The sequence below is a fragment of the Notechis scutatus genome, chromosome Z, assembly GCF_049901735.1.
Source record: "Notechis scutatus isolate UNSWTSFEM ecotype Mainland chromosome Z, rNotScu1.2, whole genome shotgun sequence".
NCBI lineage: Eukaryota > Metazoa > Chordata > Lepidosauria > Squamata > Elapidae > Notechis > Notechis scutatus.
The window spans coordinates 494306-518694 of NC_142025.1; the positions used below are offsets into that span (position 1 = coordinate 494306).

The 24389-nt window shown below is 50.6% G+C and overlaps 3 protein-coding genes across 3 annotated transcripts; 2 read left to right on the forward strand and 1 right to left on the reverse strand.

Moving 5' to 3' along the window:
- Nucleotides 1–350: 350 nt before the first annotated feature.
- Nucleotides 351–5333, forward strand: LOC113427197 (zinc finger protein 783-like). The gene is made up of 3 exons (XM_087947939.1): nucleotides 351–813; nucleotides 3371–3497; nucleotides 5185–5333. Exons 1-3 carry the CDS (start codon nucleotides 457–459, stop codon nucleotides 5316–5318), a joined length of 618 nt encoding a protein of 205 aa, XP_087804065.1. The 5' UTR covers nucleotides 351–456; the 3' UTR covers nucleotides 5319–5333.
- Nucleotides 5334–6260: 927 nt separating this feature from the next.
- Nucleotides 6261–12482, forward strand: LOC148128729 (putative CENPB DNA-binding domain-containing protein 1). Its single transcript, XM_087947940.1, has 4 exons — nucleotides 6261–6401; nucleotides 7637–7750; nucleotides 8595–8693; nucleotides 10138–12482. The coding sequence occupies exons 2-4, from the start codon at nucleotides 7684–7686 to the stop codon at nucleotides 10542–10544; spliced, it is 573 nt and encodes a 190-aa protein (XP_087804066.1). The 5' UTR covers nucleotides 6261–6401; nucleotides 7637–7683; the 3' UTR covers nucleotides 10545–12482.
- An 815-nt stretch (nucleotides 12483–13297) lies between these two features.
- LOC113423564 (zinc finger protein 783-like) lies at nucleotides 13298–24154 on the reverse strand. Its single transcript, XM_087947931.1, is given in 9 exon segments — nucleotides 13298–15631; nucleotides 15634–16575; nucleotides 16578–16919; nucleotides 17375–17485; nucleotides 19220–19336; nucleotides 21369–21498; nucleotides 22081–22105; nucleotides 22107–22465; nucleotides 24069–24154. Coding segments are annotated over 9 exon segments (2085 nt in total). The 5' UTR covers nucleotides 24093–24154; the 3' UTR covers nucleotides 13298–15596.
- Nucleotides 24155–24389: the final 235 nt, after the last annotated feature.

Below are 24389 nucleotides of genomic sequence, written 5' to 3' on the forward strand. Positions count from 1 at the left end.
GAAAGAAAAAGGAAAGAAAGGGAAAGGGGGAGAGAGAAAAAGAACAAGGGAGAGAGAGAAAAACAGAAAGAGCAAGAGACAGAGAGAGAAAAAATCAAAGCCATCTTTCCCCCCTTTTTTCTTTTCCCGCCTCAGGAATCTCCCCTCACAACCCGACGCGGCCGATGCCTTCGAGCGGGCGACGCTCCCTTCTGAGGCGGAGGTTTTCCCGCTCCCCCGCCCCCCACACAAAAAAAAGCGCGGAGGGAGAGAGCGCGTGCGCGGTGGTGCGCGAGCGCCCGCTCCCCTAGCTCCTCCCGACGGTAGGAGTCGCTCGGCGCCCAAGCGGCAGCCGCTCTTGCCCTTCCCCAGCTCTCGCCCCCGCCTTCTCTCCGGGGCGGCGGCGGGGCAGGCGAGGGGGCGGACGGAGCGTCCCCTCGGGAGCGGGGCTTGTCGGGAGGCCCTCCGCCGCGGGGCATGACGGTCTTTTCGCCCCCCCTCTTCCTCTCTTTCTTTTTTCACCTCAGGAGAATGGAGGCGCCGTTGTGGCCGGTCGGGGCGGCTTTGCGAGGCCCGGAGGCGTTGGACGGGCCCGGCCTTCGGCTGTTAGGCCTGGAAGGCCGCTTGGCTTCGGCCGAGAAGAAGCTGAGCGGTTGCCAGAGGACGGTGACCGAGCTGGGCAGCCAGCTGGAAGGCAAATGGGCCGCCCTGAGCGGCCTGGTGGAGGAATACGGGCGGCTCCAACGGCGGCTGGAGAACCTGGAGAACTTGCTGAGGAACCGCAACTTCTGGATCCTCCGCTTCCCGCCGAGCGGCCAGGGGGAGACGCCAAAGGTCGGCCCCGGGGGGGGGGGTGGTGGATGATGGGCCAAGAGATACTGAGGGGAGGGGGAAAGAGGCTGGTCCGGGGTAGAGTGGGGCAGAGATGAGGGGGCTGGCTTGGCTTGGCTGTGGGGCAGGGGACGGACAGGAGGGTGGGTGGGTGGGTCTCCTCTGGGTCGCCCTGAGCAGAGTGGGGATTCCCCCCCACACACACCCCGTGGACGTCTCAGGACCCAGCTAGGTGACAGCATCAGGGCTGGGAAGGGAGGGGAAGAGGGAGGAGGAGAAGCAGGGAGGAGGAAAAGGATTGGGGAATATCCTTGGTGCTCTCAAAGGGTCACCGCCTCCATCATACACTAAACATGAATGAATGTGTCAGCCTTCAAGATCTTCCTCCTTTCCTTTGCTTCTTTCTGGCTGTCATGAGTAACTGGGGGGTGGAAGGGGGGAATGTATGGGACGTGAGCTGAAAGTGTTACTAACTGATATTGTATAAACTGGGGAGGGTTTCTAATTCCTGAGTAGCTTTCTCTTCGCAACTGCAACCCTTTATCTGAGTACGCCAAGGTCAACTAATCATCACCACCTGGAGATGTAAGCATGATGAAGTCCACAACTTTTAATTGGAAGATCCGTTTGAACTATTGGGGGTGGGAACATTTCATTCCCTTGATATATGTGATGTACGTGCCTATTTCCCCAGATTCAGAATTTTCTTGTTGCTACCACTTAACTTCCAGTAAATGATATCTTTTCTCTAATTACGAGAGTCTAAGTATTTCTTTCTTGGATTTTGAACGGAGCACCAGCTGACAGAATGAATGAATGAATATACCAACATATCTTGCACCAAGGTATATTCATTCATTCATTCATTCATTCATGTTTGGTGTATGATGGAGGCGGTGACCCTATGAGAGCTGTCTGTATGCAACGGAATTTCGTTTTAAAGTATGACAATTAGTATACTTTCTAAGTCTCAGGACCGTGGGGTCCTTGCTGATGTCTGATGGTTTGGTGGTTTTCTTGCAGAGGTTTCATGACCCAACATCATCAGTGTTAGAAAGGAATGGAGTTTGTGGAGAGGAGGAGGAGGAATAATGTGGGCTCCTTAGTATTCTCTGAGATCGGTGTTTTCTTGCAGACGTTTCATGACCCAACTAAGGGAACTACACACATTGTCCTCTCCTCCTCTCCCCAAACCCCATTCCCTCCTTGCACTGATGATGTTACCTGGTTGGGTCATGAAAAGTCTGGAAGAAACCGTCAAACTCAATGAACACTATACAGTTGCTGTTGTCCTTCCTCCCTTCCTCCTTCTCTTCACTCCCCAAACCCCATTTCCTTTTCCACTGATGATGTTACATAGTTGGGTCATGAAACGTCTGCAAGAAAACCGTCAAGCTCAATGAACACTGCAGACCCCACAGTTGTTGTCCTTCTCTCCACTGAATGATTGACAGGTTCAGCAGATCTTGACCCTTCTTTTGCGAGCTTCCTTTTTCAAGCAGATGCATTTATTTCGATCAGGGATCTCCGCACCAGGCGGAGACTTTAACTCCCAGAATTCCCCAGCCAGATAAGCAGTGCTTCATTTAAACAACCATGGCAAAAAAGATCGTAAAATGGGGCAAAACTCAAATGTCTCGCTTAGCAACAGGAATTTTGGTCTCAATGGTGGTCATAAGTCAAGGACTACCTGTACTGCCTAAATTCTGCAAACCTGGAGGCGAACTTTTAAATTCTGAGAGTTGAAGTCCTCCCCTCTTAAAGCATGCCAGCTGGGGTATTCTGGGAATCGAACCCCACCCCTCTCAATGCATGCTGGCTGGGGAATTCTGGGAATTGAAGTCCTCAAGTCTTAAAAGTTAACAAGTAACCCCTGATATAGAAAAATATAGTACCGTGTTTCCCTGAAAATGAGACCCTGTCTTATATTTTTTGGCCATCAAAAAAAGGCATCAGGTCTTATTTTGGGGGGGTGTCATCCACTGACTAACCTCACTTGCACGCTATCACTCCCGGCCTCCTTTTTGCTGTCAGAGGCCTTCAGGAACTTCTCTGCGGCCGGCAAGGCTTTCCTGAAGGCCCCTGAAGCCAATAACAGCTCTGGATCGATCCGCAGCTTTGTTATCTGCTACAGAGGCCTCCAGGAAAGCCTTGCCACCCTTGCCAGCTTCCGAAGAAATGGGCCAGCAAGGCAGTTGTCAGGGTGTGCGAGGCCTGGCTACAACTGTCCAAAGGTAAGTAGTAGGGCAGCTCCACCCCCTCATCTGCACCCTAGCTTAATTTTTACCTGTCCATTCTGGAGTGAGTGGGATCTTAATTAGGGCTTATTTGGGGGGATAGGTCTTATATTGGGCACGTGTAAAAAAAATCAAGCTAGGACTTACTTTCAGGGTAGGTCATATTTTCGTGGAAACAAGGTAGGCTTTTGTGTGCTAATGATAAACTATCCCCCCCACCCCCAAATTATGCAACTTAATTCCAATTTATCCAACAGGTATTTCTCTACTTCCTGTTAAGCATACAGGATTTGGACACCAGATAATTTGTATTGTATTTCCAGGTTCCGGTCACTTTCGATGATCTTTCTGTTCATTTCAACGAGCACGAATGGGGCAACCTGGATGAATTGCAGAAGGATCTCTACAAGACGGTCATGAAAAGCAATTATGAGATGTTGGTCTCCATGGGTGAGAATAGATCATAACAATTAACCGACTGCCTTGTCCACCTGCCCTCAGTTCTTCTTGCTAGGGTGACCAGCTGGTTTCCATTTCAATTCCTTTCCTCTTTGAAGGCATCGTATATTTTCATTGGTTCTCTAACCCAGCAATCCCCGTCTTGGCCACACGGTGCAGGGGAGGCACGTGGGTGGCAGACTCGTGTGCGCGCTCAGCTCCAGTTGTGCATGCGGTCCACACCAGGCATGATATTCTTCCGATTAAAATCGGAATTCCGATTTTTTGGGAATCGCCCCCTCCTTTCCCCCCACCCCTTCTTCTCCTCCTTCCCCTCCCCTCGGAGGCCCCGAGTCAGGAGTTGCAGTCCCGTGTTTCCTCAGGAAGGGAAAGGCAAAAAGGAAGAGCCGCAGCGGCGCTTTGCAACGGCAGCAGCGGCTCCTGGTTTTGCCTTTCCCTTCCCGAGGCAATGCGGGACTGGAGCCGCGTGGAGCTGCGCCGGCGGTAGCAACTCCTGACAGCCCCAGCCGGATACCTGAGCGGAGCCCGGGCGGTGCGAGCGGAGGCCGCTGAGCAGCAGGAAAAGGGAGCTGGGCCAGCCACAAACCAGCCTCCGTGCAACACGCCGCCGGCCGGCCCTGGCGAGGGAAGGCAGCAGGCGCTCCCCGGGCGCGCGGCGGGGGTCTCTTTGGCCGGCCCCAATTTTTTTTTCAGAGCGGAATATCATGCCTGCCACACGCACACACCCTCCCCTCGCGCGAATGGAGCTGGCTGTCCTCTGGGGAGGGGCAAGGAGACTATTCGGAATCACCAATAATAAGGCTGAGCTCCATACACTGCACCCTTCGCAGAGAAGACCTCCCTCAATAGGCCTTTATAGGTCTGCATCCGACAAGCAAATATAGGCAGTCCTTGACTTACGCCCACAATTGTGCTCCATGTTACTGTTGCTGAGACCTTCCTTGCCCCATTTGTTAAGTCAGGGTCTGTAACCTTAAACACTCAAAAGAGCCATTTGGACCCATTTCCCACAAAAGAAAACAGTGGGAGCCAATAATTTAACAACCGGTATGTCTGGGTGGGCGTGTGGCCAACTCGTGACTCCCACCCAGAATATGGAGCGAGTCTCCATCCCCCGCCATCCACCTTAACCTTCTCAGGCCAGTGGGGAGGGGCCAGCCAGTGGTGGACTCAGCCAACTGGGAGCCACAGCACAGGGCCGAACGAGCCGCAAGTTACAGACCCCGTGTTAAGTGAATCCCTGCGTTTCACTTAGTGACACGGTTGTTCAGTGAATCTGATTGCTAAAAGAATCTGCCCCCCGACTTCACTGGTCGGAAGGTTGCAATAGGGGATCACATGAGGCCCCCCAGGACACTGTGGTGGTCATAAATACAAACCAGTTGCTTAGCATCTGAATTTTGATCACGTACACGGGATGTTATGACGGTCGTAAGTGGGAAAAATGATCAATCCCTTTTTCCAGTGCCGTTGTAACTTTGAACAGTCAGTAAACAAACTGTTGTAAGTCGAGGATGACCTGTATGGTTTTGGGCAAGAGGACGCCTGATGGACGTCCACCCCATTTCTAGTGGCAATGAATGGCATGTGACAACGTCGTCTTTTCCACTTATTTTGTTTTTCCCCGAAAAATTGTGGGCACAGTTAACAAGTATATTTTCATTTGTCGCCTGGATAGATTACGCGGTTGCCAAGCCCGAGATCCTGACCCGGATTGAACAAGGAGATGCCTTGTGCGATACAAACATTGACACTATGCCTGGGATTAACACACCGACACAGCCTGGCGCAGGTAAATTCACTGTTTCTTGAAATACACAGCTTCAGTTTTCTTTTTTTTTTAAATCCTCTTTTTTCATAAGAGGTAGGTTGCTCTCAGTTGGGGTTGGGGGGCGTGTGGTGCTGTTTGAAGCTGGTGGTTTCCTTGTACTTTTCATGACCCAACTAGGTAGCATCATTAGTGTTAGAAGGGAAGAGGAAGGCGTGGTGGTGGTGTAGGAGGAAGAGGGGGAGAATTGTGGGGTCTCTGAGCTTGGTGGTTTTCTTGCAGACATTTCCTGACCCAAGTAGGGAACATCATCAACGATAGAAGGTAGAGGAGTTGTGAAACGAAGGAAGAGGATGAAGAAGAAAAGGAGAGGGAGGACTGTGAGGTCCTTGGTGCTCTCTGAGCTGGGTGGTTTTCTTGCAGACATTTCCTGACCCAAGTAGGGAACATCATCAGTGCTAAAAGGAGGGGGAGTTGTGAAGTGGAGGAGGAAGAAGAAGAAGCAGAGGAGAGGGAGGACGACTGTGGAGTCCTTGGTGCTCTTGGTCCTTCAGATAACCAGTCAAGATAGGGTTTTGACAAGAGTGGTACGGCAGCCTAGAGGTGGAGCTCTCACCTCACAGTCAGGAGGCTGTGAGTTCGATCCTAGGTAGAAGCTGTTATTTTTCTCTCTGGGCACAATTGGAATAGAGCTCTTCATTGGCGACAGGAAGGGCCTCCGGCCAGTAGACACTCTGCTCCATTCCATTGCCCAGACTCCACCCCGATGCAAGGGATTATGGGGTCACTAAAAGAAGATGATACGGGCTTTGACCACCAGCACCACGAATTGTACACAGAAGCCAATCAGCAACTGATAAGACAGCTGATCCCTTTGCAAATCTCGGCTTGCCCGAAAGCAGGCCGACCGCCTCATTTTGAACCTGGATGGATACTTCAAGGGTTGGTCACCTTCAGACTGCGCGGGTTTTGACCTCGGGGTTTATGGCAACTTTTTCTTTCTCCTCCACTCAGAGTCCCCGTTGCTCCAGTCGATGTTTCTTTGTGGCTGAAGGAAGAAGTAGAAGGACCTCAAGGCAGTGGCAACGCCAGGCCTCCCGAGGAGATTGGTGCTGGACTTCACGAGGGTGAATAGCTGGTGTCTTGGAATTGTGGTTGGCATAGAAAGAAGGGAGCTTTTCCCCCCCCATAAGTGCCAGTCTTCTTCATTGACCCGAAATTTGTTGACCCAGGAGGTGAACATTCCAGGATCTTGTTTCCCTCTGGACCGTGTCGGAATGACATATTCTGGAGAGAAATGGGAAGCTTATATGGATGAATCAGACATCTCCGTACTGCTTATTTGTTATTTATATATTAGCTTTGATTTCTTTATAAGTAACTCTAGGTGGGGAACATCTCTAATGTCCCTTCCCCTTCCTGTTTTTTCCACAAAATGACCCTGTGAGGTGGGTTGGGTTGGGAGAGAGGGACTGGCCCAAAGTCACCCAGCTGGCTTTAGTGCCTGAGTGGAACTAGAACTCAGTGTCTCCTGGTAATAAGCCCAAAAAGTTCATGCCTAAGGCAGAACTAGAACTCATTGTCTCCTGATGTTGGGGCAGCACCTTAATAGCTAACTAAACAGGCACCTATCTGCTGAAATTCTAATTGAACATTAATTTAAACCCCCTGCACTTGTTTCCTTTGGTAAGTGTGATCCTATTTTCTATCCAAGTTTCTCTTTACACTATCCCTCCAGTACTATCCCTTGATACCATTCCTCGATCTCCTAGACCCAGGGTGTCAAAGTCGAGGTGCGGGAGCCAGATCCTGCCCACAGGGTGTTTGGATTTGGCCCGCAGGGCCACCATGGAAACAGCAAAAGGCCGGCCTGCAGCGCCTCTGCCAGGAAAAATGGAGTTGGAAGGGCCACCCGCAACCCTCCCGAGCTCCGTTTTTGCTGGCAGAGGGTTGCAGGAGGCCGTCACAGCCGAGAACGGTATTTGGGAGCCCATTTTCGCTGGCACAGCGTTCAGACCCACCACAGGCGCCCCTGACCGGAGTAACGTCGAGGTGGCCACGCCCATCCCGGCCCCCCAAGGTCATACACGACCCTGATGCAGCCCTCAATGAAGTTTGACACCCCTGTCCTAGGCCGAATACTTCAGCCTGCCTGGTTTCAGTGCGCCCTTCTCCAGCTCTGTCCCATCAACTTTCACTTCATCTCACCTTGTTGCCAACCATCTTTTTGACCTGAACACTGCAGGCCGCATCCTCCTATCCTGCTTCCTTGGTTCTGTTTCGGCGCGCATCTTCCGGTCCACGAGATGGCTTGATGTTAAGAGAAGAGCAACGCCACTGTTTTCCTCTCTTCTGTGTCCAGGTTCTTCAGTGGAGTATATAGACATACCTTCAGGGATTAAAGAGGAGATGGAGGAGGTGTGCTTGGGCCCCGGGGAATCCCACAGAGACCACATGCAGTACGATCCTAGTGAGGGTAAGTACTCCTGTCTGTTGTAAGCTGTGTAGCATTACTTCTCCTATATTCCCTTGGCGTTTTAGCTCAGCTGATACGTAGTGCAAAGCGGATTGCCGCGCCTTAGCTGAGCTAAGAAACAGCACAGCTCATCAGCTTTGATACAGAGGATGGAGCCCTGTGCACATGTGCGAAACGGTTTACAGAGTCTGCATATCGCTTCAACAATATGGCTCCATTTTAACTCATGTGTTTGAAGTCCTGCTAGGCTGTGGTATCTAGATATTTCTTCATTTGTATCCTTGTTAGTGGTAGAATAATAGTTGAAGCTCAGGGTTGAATGGTGGAGTTCTTGGTGCTCTCTGAGCTTGGTGGTTTTCTTGCAGACGTTTCATGAGTAGGCAACATCATCAGTACTTTAGGAAGTGTGGGGTTTGCAGAGGAGGAGAAAGAGGGGGGCTGGGTGGTCCTTGGTGGTCTCTGAGCTTGGTTGTTTGCAGATGTTTCATAACCCAACCAGGGAACATGATCCGTGATCGAAGGGAGTGAGGTTAAAGAGGAAACCTCCCTCCCTTCTTACACTGATATTACCTAGTTGGGTCATGAAATGTCCACAAGAAAACCACCAAGCTCAGAGAGCATCAAGGACCCCACAATCGATTAAGCTGATCTAAGTTCCTCAGACCTCTTCCTGTCCTCAGTGTCCATGGGTGTTGGATTTTCAGATATTGTGCATTTCATCAAGGTAATAAATTGGAAAGCCCTTATATATTTGTTTTCCTCCCTCCCTCGCTCCTTCCTTCCTTTCCTTTTTCTTCCATCTTTCTCTTCCTTCCTTTTCTTCTTTTTCTTTCTTTCTTGACAGAATATCAGACCATTACCATTTCTGAGGAACATCTCTGTGGACTTCAGGAAGACCCATGTGCTCAGGACTCCTTGTTCTTTGGGGAAGGCCCTAGCTCTGGTAAGGGGAGAATTTTGGGTTCTTCTGATGTTCTTTTTGGATGTGATGGTAGTTTCTTTGTTGAGATGTGGTCTTCCCACTGAATTAACCTCCGTAATCCCACCTTGCCAGGGTGTAGGCTAGGGAACCCACAAGTCCTGGTCAAGAATGTCAAGGAGCAGAGGTTGGGGAGGGTAGGATCTGCTTCAGGTAGTCCTTGAATTACGACCGCAATATGAGTCCAGTATTTCCATTGCTCACACTTAAGGGGGTTTTGCCCCATTTTACGCCCTTTTCCCACAGTTTTTGTGAATCACCAGAGTTGTTAAATTGGTAACAGAGTTGTTAAGTGAATCTGGCTTCCCCTTTTGCTTATCAGTAGGTCGCCAGAGGCGATCACTTGACCCCAGGATGCTGCAACTGTCATAAATACATGCCAATTACCGAATTTTGATCATGTGACCACAGGGGTGCTGCAACACTCGTAAGTTTGAAAAATAGGCATAAGTCACTTCTTTGACTGCCGTTATAACTTCAAACGGTCACTAAACGGTAGTTAAGTTGAGGATAACTTGTACTGGGCTCAGTGGCAACTTGACAAACCATTGTGCTTGGAGGAATCAATTTATCCTTGATTTGATTGTGTGCCATCAAAGTAGTGTTGGCCATTGATACCGGTCATTATTAATGACCATTAATAATGGTAGTGTTGGCCGTTAATGGCCATTAATTATGCCTTCTCCAGCATAATTTGGCCCTTCAGCTGTTCCAGTAATGCAACCATGACTGCTCTGAGTTTATTCACCTTGTGTTGGTTGCCCTCCTCTCTTTCCTTCTGCATTTCCCACCCTGATGGACTATCCAAGCAAGCGGAATTATTGCATAATATGATAATTTAAGCCTGTTCATTTGTGCTTTGAGGGAGAAGTCTGGATTGATTGGCTTGATTGCATCGTGCTCGTGTCAGCAGCATCAAGGGACTTCTGTATTGACTAGATTAGCCGGTGACATCACCGTTGCCTGGGGAGATGCCCACTTGGAGACCGATAGGAGCTGGAGGGAAAGACGGGAACTCTACCCGCCCTAGAGCACCGGGTCTCAAACGCAGGCTTCCTGACCTCCAACCTAGCATCCTAACCACACAAGCCACTGTGCTCCCAATTGTCGTGATGATCCATGTATTTGTTGTCTCGGGAATTCTGGGAGATGAAGTCCACAGGTCTTAAAAGTTGCCAAGATTGGACACCTGATTTACATACTTTGATCCAGGGAATGAAATTGTTACCAAATCAGGAAAATATATATTTGCGCTTCTCCCACCTAAAACTGAACTTAAATTGTTCTCGAACAATTAAACTATTTTTTAAATTATTTCTTATTTCTCTCTCTCTCTCTCTCTCTCTCTCTCTCTCTCTCTCTCTCTCTCTCTTTCTCTCTTTCTTTCTTTCTCTCTCTCTGTCTACAGTATTTTGCAACGGGCTCTTATTTTCGCTTGCCATGTCCTCAAAGAGGAAGAGAAAGGGCCATGGTTCCTCTGAAGAGCGCAGCAAGAAGCACAGGAAGGCCATCAGTCTGAATTTGAAGATGAAGATCATCAAAGCCTACGACGCCGGGAAGAAAGTGAACATCATCGCTCAAGAAGAAGGCCTGGCCCATTCCACCATCTCCACCATTTTGAAGAACAAGGAGCGGATCAGGGAGGCCATGAAAGGATCACCGGGGACGAAAGCCATTATCACCAGGCAACGCAAAGGTCTCATCCACGAAACGGAGAAACTCTTGATGCTTTGGATCGAGGATCAGATCCAGAAAAGGATTCCCATCAGCCTCCCTCTCATTCAGGCCAAGGCACGCAGCCTTTTGCCACCCTGAAGGAACGAGCGGGCGAGGAGTGCACTGAAACGTTCACAGCCAGCCGCGGCTGGTTCATGCGGTTCCAGCGAAGGTTTAATTACCACACTGCACACCCGCCAGGTGAAGCCACGGATGCCGACAAAATAGCAGCCCAACGCTTCCTCGATGACTTCGACGATCTCATCACAGGAGAGAACTATTTGCCCGAACAGATATTCAATGTGGACAAAACCCGGTTATTCTGGAAAAAAATGCCAGAACGGACCTACCTTCACCAAGAGGCCCAAGCAATGCCTGGATACAAGGCCTTTAAGGACAGGATCACTTTGCTGTTGGGTGGAAACGTTGCTGGATTCAAGCTGAAGCCATTTCTGATTCACAAATCGGAGGATCCTCCCATGTGCGAAAATATCTGCCAGGAGACCCTGCCCGTTTATTATCAATCTGATCAGAAGGCTTGGATGACCCAAGTCTTCTTCGAGGATTGGTTCGTGAATTGCTTCATCCCCCAAGTGCAGGAATATTGTTTTCAAAACAGAATCCCTTTTAGAATTCTTCTGCTCCTCAACAACACCCCTGGATATCCCCCGCACCTGGACAATGTCCATCCAGACGTGAAGGTTGTTTATCTACCAAAAAACACCAGCCCTTTCCTGCAGCCCATGGATCAGGGAGCTGTCTCGACCTTCAAAGCGTGCTATTTACGGGCCACGCTGGCCATGGCTGTCGCCGCAACAGAGGACAACGGGGTGATCTTACGCGAGTTTTGGAAAGCGTACGATATCAGCCACTGTATTGAAAACATCGCGACAGCCTGGAAGGACGTCAGCCTGAAATGCATGCAAGGGATTTGGGAACGGTGCTTAAAACGTTTTGCTCTCCTCGTCCATAATTTTGAAGGCTTTGACCCAAACGAAGATTTGGAGGAAATCAGTCACAACATTTTGATGCTCACCCAAGCCCTCAGTTTAGAGGCAGATGCAGAAGATGTGAAAAAATGGATCGCCTACCCCGAGGGAGAGCTTTCCAATGAAGAATTGATCGAGTTGAAAGAAGAATTGGAGGCCCAGGGCCTTGCGGAAGAGGAGGAAGAAATAAAATTCTAGACTTGAGTTCAGGAAATTCATGGTGAAACTATCGACTGGCGTTTTTCTTGGATGTTAACAAAACGGTACGAAAATTAGGAAATATAGATCCAAATGTAAGAACATTTTGGAAAGTTACACTGGGAGACCAGGAAGCTTGTGTGGAAATATTGACCGGTGTTTTCTCAGATATTAATGAAAATTAGGGAGTATGGATCCCAAATGTAGAACATTTTGGCCCAGGAAGTTCGTGTGAAAATACTGATCACGTGAAAATATTGATCAGTGTTTTCTCATGTTAATGAAATGTTAAGAAAATTAGGGAGTATGGATCGAAATGTAGAACATTTTGGAAAGTTACATCGGGAGCCCAGGAAGTATCAATAGGTGTTTTCTCGTGTTAATGAAACATCGTGAAAATTAAGTATGGATTCTAATGTAGAACATTTTTTGAAAGCTATGTCAGAAATGCATTTGTTCTAGGGAAATAAATGAGATGAAGAAAAAAATGTGCAAAGAAAACTTAGTGAATTCTTTACGGACAGTTATTTCTTGCTCACCTCTTCCTTCCTCCCCATGAAAAAGAGGAGATGCCAGAAGATTCTCGGTTCACTAGCCTTCTCAGTCTCAGTGTCCAACATTTCAAAAAACGCAGCAAAGACTAATCTTTGGAAGGGGATTTCTATAGATGTTTACAGGTACAGTACTGTAATTGTAAACACTGATTTTTGTATTCTTTTATTTTTGTACTGTAACACAACATGATGGCGCTTAATACATGTTAGATCAAAGATGTTTTAAAATCTTTGGTTCATTGGAGGACAAAATTGATTTCTTTAGAAATAAAGATGTTTTAAAACATGAAAAAAAATGTAGCTAGGTTCATTGAAGGCTAAAAGTTGAGTATGAAAGGAAGAATTAAGTTAAATTGCATATCAATGGAAAAAGTAAAATTGTGATTTCCCCCCCACACTTATGGACTGCTTTATTTAGTGACTGAGTTGTTGGCCCCAATAGTGGTCCCTAAACCAGGATTGCTTATATATTGGTCTTCTGTTAAAAGAATTGTTTTAATAGTTTGCACATAATTGTGCAAAGGTGCTGACCAAGAAACCAGAACACAGTACTAATCCCATCTTTGGCGTGAAAGCCGGTTGGGTGACTTTGGACCAGGAAACTATTCTAGCCCCACCTAAGGCGTGAAAACTGGCTGAGTGACTCTGAGCCAATCACCAGGAGACAGTGAGTTCTCGTCCCACCTTAGGCGTGAAAGCTGGTTGGGTGACTGGCCAACTACCAGGAGATGGTGAGTTCTAATCCCACCTTAAATCATAAAGATGGTATGGGTAATCACCAGGATTGGCCCAAAGTCGCCTGGCCAGCTTTTGTGCCAAAGGCAGAACTAGAACTCACATTTTCTGGCAATTGACCCAAAGTCACCCAGCCAACTTTCATGTCTAAGACAGGACTAGAACGTACTTTCCAGCTTCCTAACCTGGTGCCTTAACCACTAGACCAAATGGTCTTATATTTTCCCCCTTGATTGTAATCAGAGAAAGTGTGTGTGTGTGTGTGTGTATGTGATGTACTGGAAGCTGTGTTGTATCAGGAAAAGTCAAAAGGGTTGAAAAAAAGATTTTGTAGGAACTATCTGCCTTGTATGGTAAAATGGATGCAAAATGCCAGTTTGGTATCACACGTAGTACAATTTATTTGGTCAACTCAGTACGGCATATCACTGCAGTTGGTAAGTGAACCCCTCGTTTGCCATGGCGCTGTTTTGCCAAAAAGCGGAAATTAAGTACCAGTGTTCAACAAAACCTTCGCTGAATGCAGTTATGTCTTCGTGAGATGCTGCGGCCGTATTGCCAACAGCTCAATGTGTGATGATGCGACCACACAAGAGGGTGGTTGCCGGAACTTGGATCAGAGTTGTAAGCCCACTTTTCAAGGCTGGTTATGACTCCAAATGGCTATTAAGCAACTCGTCATAAGTCAAAAACTACCTGTATTGGGCCTTAGGAAGCCATGCATCAGTGTTTTGGCCAACAGACATAGAACGGAGCAAGGATAGGCTTGGTAGCAATTGCTCTCCTCCTGCTCCACATACTATCTACACACAGTTGTGGCACCTTGGAAGGTGAGAACTGGGCCTGATCACACCATTCCAGAGTATCGAATGGATAATCCAACTTGCTTGCACTCAACTTTGGAACCACTTACCACTTTGCAAGATGCCACTAGGGCAGGGGGGTCAAACTCAATTTCACTGAGGGGTACATCAGGGTTGTGGTAGGTGTGATCAGGGTTGGTGTGGCCGTCACTCGTGTCAGGGGTACCTGTGGTGGCCCGAGCGCTCTGCCAGCTCCCGAGCTCCCATTTCCAGCTGCGACAGCTTCCTGCAACCCTCTGCCAGTAAAAATGGAGCTCAGGAGGGCCACCTGCGGCCCTCCTGAGCTCCGTTTTCGCTGACAGAGGCACCACAGGCAGGTCCTTTGCTGTTTCCAGGATGGCCAGATCTAAGCACCTGCAGGCTGGATCTGGCCCATGAGCCTAGAGTTTGATACCCCTGCACTGGGGGACGCAGTCTTTTCCCCTGGTTTACATTTCTCTCCATTTTACGACCTTTTCTGTCCACCGTCGTTACATAAATCACTGCAGTTGCTCAGTCATACGGTTGTTAAGTGAATCTGGCTTCCCCATTGATTCTGCTTGTCGGAAGGTCGCAAAAGGATCAAGAGACACTGCAATTGTTACAAGTACACACCAGTTTGCAAGTGCCTAAATTTTGAATCCCGCGACCCTGGCAATGCTGCAACAGTTGTATTTGTGAAAAACGGTAATAAGTCACTTTTCTCACGCCACTGTAGCTTTGAATGGTCACGAAATGAACTGCTGTATGTTGAGGACTACCTGTAATACAGTTGGATTTAAGGTAGTGAGAACTTGGTGTGGAAGCGGGCTGGAGGTCTCGGTTTATGGCCATGATTTTAGGGTCGCTTTCCAAGTACTCTTTTTTGTGTGTGGGGGGGGGAATATTTTCAGGGCTGGAGAGAGTGATGTGAAGGCGACATCCTCTTGGTGACAAAAGAATTTGGAGCGACAAGGCAAAACTCGAGATTTCATGCCGGTGTCTGAACAGGCAGAGAGGGGAGACGAACCAGGAGCCCGTCGAGTCTGGGCGATAAATGTACCACACTGAAAAGCACAGCCAAGCCTTCAGCAAAAAGAGCTTTTTGGCACAGGTCAACACCGGCCGAAAAACGGTAAACCAGGAGTTTGATAATGCAACTTGATCGACAGCAGTGAATTAAGGGTATCTCTGCGGAGTGGACCGAGAAGGTGGAGCTGTTCTGAAGTTTGGCCACGGATAGCTGCCCCGCATGGCCCACTGGAGAAGAGAAACAGGCGGCGGGGACAGTCAATTCCAACTTTCCGGCTGTCTTTCGTACCCACGGCACCCAAAGTGCTTTCAAACGCACCTCTGATCGTCGAGCAAAGTGTGGAGGGCAGGGTGGAAAATCACAGCCGTGCGCGGCAACCTCAGTGTCTGCATCTTTCTCCCTGGAGGTGAGGGAACCACATCCTTTTGACTCCAGCAGGCCGGCCTTCGGTGCTAGACCAGGTAATGGAGCCAAGAGGGTAGGTGGACACCACATTTTAGGCGTGATTCTTCCCCCCCCAACCCGGTTCGGCCAGGACTCGCAGTGCAATGCAGCACAAGGAGTGTCTTTCGACAGCTGTCTCTCCATCAAAGAAATATTTCGAGACAGCTGGCGTGTTTTGAATGCTGGGAGCTGGGCTTATTCCACAGGACCCCACACGGTCCTGATCAGGCAAGCAAGAAGGAGGCGCCTCTCCGTGGGGAGAGAAGAAGCGTTGGGGCTGCCCCATGGAAGGTGGGGAGGATCTCAGCTGGCCCACTAAGCGGGCCAATTCTAGCCCAGCGGTTCATTTGGCACAAATGACCCCTTGGGGTCCAGCTTCAGGTCCCAATGGGTGGGTTGGCCTCAAAGAGGAGTCTCTCTCTAGGGGGTTGGTGACTGGCAAGCTTGGTGGCACAGCGGGCCCAGGTGGCGGGGGCAGTTGCTCCCGGTGCATGCGCAGATGCTGCTTTAGTGACTGCTTGTATCGGAAGTGCTTGCCGCAGTGTGGGCAGGCATACGGGTTCTCTCCCGTATGCATGCGCTGATGTTCCAGCAGGTACTTCCGGCGGGCGAAGGTCTTGAGGCACTCGGTGCAACGGTGGCGCCTCTCACCGTTGGCGTGGCTGGCCTGGTGGCTGAGGAAGGCCTGAGAATGGCTGAAACTCTGTCCACACTCGCGACAGGAGTACAGCTTAGCCCCGGCTTGATGGACGCTGCTTTGGTGCTTGACCAGGTGGTGGGCACGCACAAAGCGCTTGTCGCATTGCCCGCAGCGGTAGGGCCGCTCCCCAGTGTGGATCCGGTAGTGGTTGGTCAGCTTGGATTTCTCCGCGAAGCGCTTCTCGCACTCGGGACACTGGTAGGGCTTTTCCCCCGTGTGGGTGCGGGTGTGGTCGTCCAGGTGCTGTTTCCTGATGAAGGTCTTGTTGCACTGGGGACACTGGAAGGGGCGCGGCCGCTCACGGTGCGTCTTCTGGTGAACCACCAGGCTGGACTTGCGTTTGAAGGCTTTGTGGCACTCCGAGCACTGGTGCGGCCGGTCCGCGTGGATGGCCTGGTGCCGAGTCAGCTGAGCCTGGTGGCTGAAACCGCAGCCACACTCAGAGCACACAAAGGGGCTATCGCTCTTCCCCACGGCATGGGTCTTCTGGTGGATCAGCAGGCTGGTCTTGAGCCGGAAACTCTTTGGGCAGAGGGAGCAGGCGTGCGGCCGGCCCGGCTGTTTCGGAGACGGCGCATCGCTGAAGCTGTTGTTATTCTCCGGGCACAGGTAGGGCTCAGGGACCTGGGGGACACTGGACTCGGTCCCTGGCCTGGCCCCTCCCCGTACACTTCCTCTCCCATGGGGATCCTTGGAGGCAGGGAAAGCTCATCCAGGCCCTTGAAGCATCTCAGCTGGCCTTCCTTCAAGCAGGTTGCTGGCGGAGTGGCCTCAGGTTGGGGGCAGGTTCTCTCACTGGGGCGGGGTGGCTCCTCGGGGGGCTTTTGGGGAGTGGGGGGAGGAGCAGCAGGTTGACCCTGAGGGCAGCTTTGCCTCTGGCAGCATCTGGGGGCCTGGAAGGCCTCATCCCTGAGCGCTCCAGGGAGCCGGGCAGGCAAGGCTTGTTTCAAACTTTCTTGGAGCTTCTCTTCCTCGCTTTTGATTCTGGTGCTGCTCTCGTCTGGAAGAGAGGAGAACGGAATAACTCAGTTAAAACAGGGGCAGAAGCTGGAACCAAATCGAAGGGAATCCTTAAAGGGACAGGTTTTGCAGCGAAGGAGAGTTAATGTCTGAGGTTGTCTTTGAAAGAAGAAGAAAAATGGGGGGTGGGCAAATGTTTTGAAGGCCTGTTACTCAGACCTGGGCACTTGAAGACAGGCAAACCAACTCCCAGAATCCTCCAGTCCTCATGCTTTACAAATGGTAGACTTCAACTCCCGGAATTCCCAAGCTAGCATGCTTTGAAGCGGACCTCAATACCCAGAATCCCCCCGTCAGCATATGCTTTTAAGAGAAGTGGACTTCAACTCCCAGAATCCCCTAGTCAACCATGCCAGGAAGTGTGGTGATTTCAACGTCCAAGGAGACGGCATGATGGCTTCTCTTGGAGGCCTGCGACCATTCGACCAGACTCACCGTAACCGAGAGTGGCAGGGAACTCCCTCTCCAGATTCCACTTCCGGGGACCGGGAGGTTCCTCCTGCTTAATCCAGGACAAGAGATCGTCTTTGGAAGTCAACGGTTCTGCTGTTAGGAAGGAGGATCACAGGTAGGTACCGAAACAGAACTACAAAACAACTTTTGTAGTTCTACAAAACTACAAATCGGCGTACATTAAAATGAAATTTTGTCAAAGGGTCTCCACCTCTACTATACGCTGCTTAAATGTGACTAAAATAAATAAATCAATACAAAATGATGCATATACCCACATATATTGCATAACACAGAGAAACAACACAGTCTAGTTCGGATGTGTATGTCTACGTGGCGAGAGAAACGAATCCTGTGAGTTAACCGGACGGAGGGCCTACAGAACAAAGAATCGGCAAGTCCTGCTAGAAATACTTCGAACCCTCCTCCCAGAAGGGAGCGACAGAAACAGACCGTCTCTAACAGTGCTTTGAGCTCACAGCGCTTAGAAGCAGCATCCTGAATGGCGGGAAGTGAGCTTCCTATCGTCATCTCCACTGTCCTCGCCACTCTTTGTAGGGACTTTCTATCTGAGGCACCGCTGATAGAAGATAACGCTATTGACAGAAGAGAAGATTTTTGTGTCTCAGGGTTGAAATGAGGGGTCCTTGGGGCTCTCTGAGCTGGGTGGTTTTCTTGCAGACGTTTCATGACCCAACTAAGTAACATCATCAGTGCTAGAAGGGAGGAGGGTTTGAAAGGAGGAGGAGGAGGGAGGAGAACAAGAAAGAAAGGAAGAAAAAGATAAGGATTGTGGCGTCCTTGGTGCTCTCTGAGCTGGGTGGTTTTCTTGCAGACGTTTCATGACCCAACTAGGTAACAGCAGTGCTGGAAAGGAACAGGATATGGTTTCTAATCTTCCCTCCTAGCACTGATTATGTTCCCTAGTTGGCTCATGAAACATCTGCAAGGAAACCACCCAGCTCAGAGGGCACCACGGACCCCACAGCCTTTCCCCCTTTCTTCTCCTCCTGTTCTTTGCAAACCCTATTCCCTTCCGGCACTGATGATGTTACCTAGCTGGGTGACGAAACGTCTGCAGCTCAGAAAGCACCAGTTTCCAAATGCTGCCAGACATCAAGAGGCAACCTAGAGGCAAACCATGGCAATGAGTGCGAATCATGACATGCCCAGGAAAGTTGGGGAAGGGAAAACTCTCCTAGCAGTGATGTTACCTAGCTGGGTCATGAGACGTCTAAGGCAAGGAAACTACTAGGCTCACAGAACACCAAGGACCCCACAGTCGTCCTTCTCTTCCTGTGAACCTCACACCCAGCACTGAGGAGGTTACCTAGCTGGGTCATGAAACGTCTGCAGGTGGGGGGTCTATATTTACAGAGACAGGCCGTAAGTAGCTCATCTTTTTGAGGCCGTCAAGAATGCTTCAGAAGATGGACCAACTCCTAGCCCGCCTCTGGGGGAGCCTGAGGACCCCCGATGCTTGCAAGGTACCCCATTGTTGGCCTGAAGTGGGGAGGGAGGGGGGAAAGCTCTGCTCTTGGAGACTAACCCAGCCCCCTCCCACCAAATCTTGGAAAGGGGGTGAGATTAGAAGACCTCCAAGGTCCCTTCAGCCCTTTTTTAGACACTCTGATTTTTACTTCCCTTGCTCCCAAGGAAGGATCCCCTTTTATCCCCAGGAATTAGGGGTGGGTGGGTGGGCTTCGAAGAATGATCAGAGATGGGTTAAAAAAAAAAAAAAGAAAAGGAACCATGATTTCAAACCCACTGGAACCGGGAGGAAAAATTTGCAAAGTGAAAGCCGCCCCGTTCGATCGTTTCACGCACCTAGTTTGGGTGCCGGGGGGAGTCCCTTTCCCCCCGCCGAGGGCTGATCCACAACGTGGGGCACTGACCCCGGACCCACCTGGGGTGCAAGGACATCAGCCTTGGCGATGGCAGAGTCTGGAGAATGAAAAAGAAAGAAGAGAGGTTTAAGCCGATGGAAAGGAATCTCTTGCGGCCCACCAGCAGCTGTCGGAGCTGTCGGCAGACTCGGACAGTGAGGAGGTGGTGGAGGAACATGGGCCAGTCCTGGAGTCTGGGGAGGGCTCTGCTGTTGGGGCAGATATGGGGTCAGGGCCGTCTGACAGTTATCAGCTGCCTTCTGAGTCAGAGATAAGTGGGGAAGAAGAACAGCCGGAGCCTGTTCCCAATGTGCACATGCGCAGAGCTGCCAGGAGAAGGGAACAGTTAAGGAACAAGGGTCAACTCAGGAGTAAGGGCACAGGTGGATGGTGAATGGCCCCTCCCAGAGGGAATAAAGAGGAGCGAAAGGGAAGTGGGGTTGGCAGGGGACAAGTAGTTCAAGTCATTCGGGTGAAGATCTGTTCCTGACTTCTTCTCAAGCAATTGCTGCTACAGTGTGGCATTTGGAAGCTATCGGCCTGACAACCCTCCAAGCCTGATAAAGGCCTGTAGTTGTGAGATCTCTCGAAAGACGGTTGGCTGGGACTTTGCTGGAGAGGAATTCCCTTTAACCTAAATAAAAGGGGTTTTATCAGGTCTGCTTCGTGCTTTTGGGAAGCCTAGGTCAGAACAGAATCTTTGTAGCTCCAGGTTGAACTGCGGGGTGTGTGTGTGTGTGTGTCTTTGCTGCTCTCTGAGCTGGCTGTATTTTGTTTTTGTTTTTTGCAGACGTCTTGTGACCCGACTAGGGAACAACATCAGTGCTAGAAAGGATGGGAGGTTCATAGGGAGGAGGGACGATGACGACAAACAGTGGGGTCCTTGGTGCTCTCTGAGTTCAGTGGTTTCATTGCAGACAAGAGATTTCAAGAAGAGGCTGGACTCCCATCTGTCAGAAATGGTGTAGGGTCTCCTGCTTGGGCAGAGGGTTGGACTAGATGACCTACAAGGCCCCTTCCAACTCTGATTATCGGTTATCTGTTTCATCTCATGACCCAAATAGGGAGCATTATCAGTGCTAGAAGGGAGGAAAGTTTGAAATTGAGGACCCTGAGTCAAAAAGAGGGCTGTGAAAATATTTACAGACCCCTCACATCCCGGACATAAACTGTTTCAACTCCTTCCCTCAAAACGATGCTATATAGACCATTGCACACCAGAACAACTAGACACAAGAACAGTTTTTATCCCCAATGCCATCACTCTGCTAATCAAATAATTCCCTCAACACTGTCCAACTATTTACAAAGTCTGCACTACTATTAATATTAATCTTCTCGTCACTCCTTATCGTCCCTCCCCTTGTGACTGTAGGACTTTAACTTGGTCGCTTGTATCTTTATGATCTATATTGACTGTTTCCTAGCATGATTTGATTGCTTATTGTACCCTGTGACTATTATTATTGACTCTCTGACGAATGCATCTTTTCTTTTATGGACACTGAGAGCATTTGCACCAAAGACAAATCCCTTGTGTGTCCAATCACACTTGGCCAATAAAGAATTCTGATTCTGAAAGGAGGAGGAGGAAGGAGAAGGAAAAAGAAGAAAAGAAGGAAGGAAAGAAGGAAAGAAAAGAAAGGAAAAGAAAAGAAGAAAAGGATTGTGGCGTCCTTGCTGCTCTCTGAGTTGGATGTTTTCCTTGCAGACATTTCATGATTCAACTAGGGAGCATCCTCAAGTGCTAGCAGGGAGGACGGTTTGAAAGGAGGAGGAGAAAGAAGAAGAGGAAGAGGATTGTGGCATCCTTGGTGCTCTCTGAGTTGGATGGTTTCCTTGCAAACATCTCATGACTCAGCTAGGTAACAACATCAGTGCTACCAGGGAGGGAGGGAGGGAGGAACAAGAGGTGATGGAGGAGGAGGGGGAAACAGACAGTGGGGTCCTATGGGATTAATTATTAGGAAAGAGGGGATGGTTCCACTTCTACGGCCTGGTGGCAAATGGTTTGGTCCCGCGTCGTAGGCTGCAGCTCGCTGGTCTAAAGCAAGGATACGAATTACCCTCCAGGCAAAACCGGCTCTTACCAAGAGAGACCAGCGGCTCGTAGCTTCCTCTCGTGATGTTCCGGTAAAGTTCCTTCTGCCAGTCCTCCAGTTTGGCCCATTCGGGCGTGGAAAAATTCACCGCTTGCTCCTCGTCGAACGTCACGGGGACCTGAAATCGGAGCCCAGCTGTCCAACATCTCACCAAGGTCGCCTTGTTCCCAGTTTCCAAGAACAGCCTTTTCCCAGCTGGCCATGCTTAAAAGGGATGGACTCCAACTCCCAGAATCCCCCAGGCAGCCATGCTTTAAGAGGGGAGGACTCCAACTCCCAGAATCCCCCAGGCAGCCATGCTTTAAGAGGGGAGGACTCCAACTCCCAGAATCCCCCAGCCAGACATGCTTTAAGAGGGATGGACTTCAATTTCAAAAATCTCCTAGCCAGCATTCTTTGAGAAGGGCGGACTTCCACCCCGAATTCCCCAGCCGGCCATGCTGGCCGACTGTGGATACATTCAGGGTGACATAGGTGGCTCGCTCGGTCCCATGGTGCAAGGTCTCTAACCAGGGGGATTTTACAGCTTATGGACTTCAACTCCCAGAATTCTTCAGCTGGCAAGGCCGGCTGAGGAATTCTGGGAGTTGAAGTCCATAAGCCTTAAAATTCCCAAGGTTGGAGACCCCGTGCCACGGACGGAGCGAGCCCCCACCAGGCGCAGGCGGAATTTGCACCCGTTCATGTGCTTTTGTTTTACCTTGGGGATCTCCCCTTTCGGGCCGAGGGAGCCTCAGAATCCAGAAATTGCGGTTCTTCAGGAGGTTCTCCACGTTCTCCAGGCGCCGTTGGAGCGCCCGGTACTCCTGGATCAGGGTGCCCAATGCCGCCAGGTGGCTGCCGAGTTCGAGTTCCGTTTTCTCGCACTCGAAGATCTTCTTCTCGGCCGTGGCCGTTCGGCTTTCGAGGTTGAGCAGGCGAGTGGCCGAGGTGTCCGCCTTCCTCTCCACCGCTTGGAGGGCAGCCACCACCGTCCAGAGGGAGATCTCGGCCGCTGGATAGATCTCTCGCTCAGCTGATTGGTCGAAGAGGGCAGGAGGTTGGAAGGGTGCCAGGTGTTGAGGCTCCACCTCCCATTCCCACGCCTAGCCGGGGAGGAAGATCAGAAAGTCAGCACCGTGTTCAACGACGACGGAAGGGAAAAGGGTTGGCCGGGGATAACCCAGAGGAGAACGGACAGACCATGACTGGGAGTCCTTGATTTAGAACCATCCCTCTAGCAATGGCTCGAAGATACGCCCCCAAATCAACAATTAGGACCATTGTTTGCATTTACAACTATCGCGGAATCCCTACTGTCACGTGATCAAAATTTGGACGCTTGGCAAGTGTCTCGTATTGATGACAGTTGTGTGTCCATTTAGTGACTGTTGCAAGGTACAATGGCCCTGAACAAAGGGAACTTAGGACCGTGTCTCACACTTACGACCGTCGTGGCATTCCCATGGTCAACATGATCAGAATCTGGAAGCTGGGCAAACCGACTCGTATCTACGATGCTTGCAGTGTGCCGGACTCACCCGATCCCCTTTTGCAACTTTCTGACAAGCCCGATTCACTTAACAACCGGGTGACTCATTTAACAACTGCAGGGCAAACTTCATCCCCCTTTCTCCAACGGGGTTCTTTTTTTTTTTTTTGCATACCTTCTGCACATGCCCAGGAGCATTCTTGAAACTTCCTTGAGGCTGTCAATCAGGGGGTTCGTGGGGTGTCTCCAAAGAGAGAACAGCCCAGCTGGGGCATCTAGAGGCCCCTAGACTGCTCCCATCCACAAAAGGAGCCATCTGACAGCTTTCCCCCACAGAGGGATCCTGCCTGATGCTCCCAACAGCCCCCTCCCCAAATGGGGGGTTGCATTATTGAGCACTCTGCACTTGCTCAGGGGCCTCCTTGACATTCCCTTGAGGCTGTCAATCAGGAGTTCGGGAGAGGGGGTCCGCAAAGAGGCAGCAGCCCAGCTGGGGCTTCTGGAGCCCCTACCCCACCCCAAAAGCCAGCCATGTCCCCCAATGCCCCCTAAAGACCCCTCCTCAAAAAGAAGCAAATTGACAGCTCTCCCCCCTCCCAAGAGGGATCCTGCCTGCTGCTCCCAACAGCCCCCTCCCCAAAATGGAGGGCTTGGTGTATTGTTGAGTCTTCTGCACATGCTCAGGAACCCTCCTGCCCCACCACTTGAAGCTGTCAATTAAGGGGGTTCGGGTGTCCCCAAAGAGGGGGTTAAAGACCCCCAAATCCAGCCTGCCCCCTCCCAAAAGGAGCCATCTCCCCCCCTCCCAAGGAAGATCCTTTTTCTTTTGCATGCCTTCTGCACATGCTCAGGAGTTCCCCCAACGGCTCCCTTTTTGGGGGAGACCCCCACCCAAAAAGGAGCCATCTCCACCCCGCCCTTTGGGGTTCGGGGGTCCCCAAAGAGAGGGCATCCCATCTGGGGGTTAAAGAGCCCCCTACCAAATTGGGGGTAGGGTGGGGTGGGGCTTGGGGCATTGCTGCAAAGGCTGTGCACTCTGCACATGCTCGGGGGCACTCTTGCCGGGGTTCAGGGCTCCCCCAAAGAGGCTGCAGCTCAGCATCTAAAGACACCCTCCCCAACCCACCCACCCACCCTCAAAAGCCAACCTGGATCTCAGGACTCCCCCTTCTGCCCCTCCCCTTCCTCCCTCCCTCCCTCCCATGGCTGACCCTCACCTGGGCAGGCGTCCACTCAGCCATGGCCGATGCCCGCTAGGTGCAGCTTCCGCGCATGCGCCCCGGCGACGCGACGCACTCCAACGCCGGGCGAGCCCTGCCTACGCAGGGCGGATCGGCCACTGCGCATGCGCTCCTCGGCGGGGGGAGGTTGGGCTCCCATCGGAAGCAGCGGCCCCTGCAGTCCGGAGGAACGATAGATACAGAGAGAGAGAGAGAGAGAGAGAGAGAGAGAGAGGGAGAGAGAGAATAGAATAGAATAGAATAGAATAGAATAGAATAGAATAGAATAGAATAGAATATATCCATCTATAGATAGAT

Coding starts and splice junctions, on each gene's coding strand:
- LOC113427197 (XM_087947939.1), top strand. CDS start 457: ATGACGGTCTTTTCGCCCCCCCTCTTCCTCTCTTTCTTTTTTCACCTC. Junction 814..3,370: donor GCCAGGGGGAGACGCCAAAG/GTCGGCCCCGGG, acceptor TTGTATTTCCAG/GTTCCGGTCACTTTCGATGA. Junction 3,498..5,184: donor TGAGATGTTGGTCTCCATGG/GTGAGAATAGAT, acceptor TCGCCTGGATAG/ATTACGCGGTTGCCAAGCCC.
- LOC148128729 (XM_087947940.1), top strand. CDS start 7,684: ATGGAGGAGGTGTGCTTGGGCCCCGGGGAATCCCACAGAGACCACATG. Junction 7,751..8,594: donor GCAGTACGATCCTAGTGAGG/GTAAGTACTCCT, acceptor CTTTCTTGACAG/AATATCAGACCATTACCATT. Junction 8,694..10,137: donor TGGGGAAGGCCCTAGCTCTG/GTAAGGGGAGAA, acceptor CTCTGTCTACAG/TATTTTGCAACGGGCTCTTA.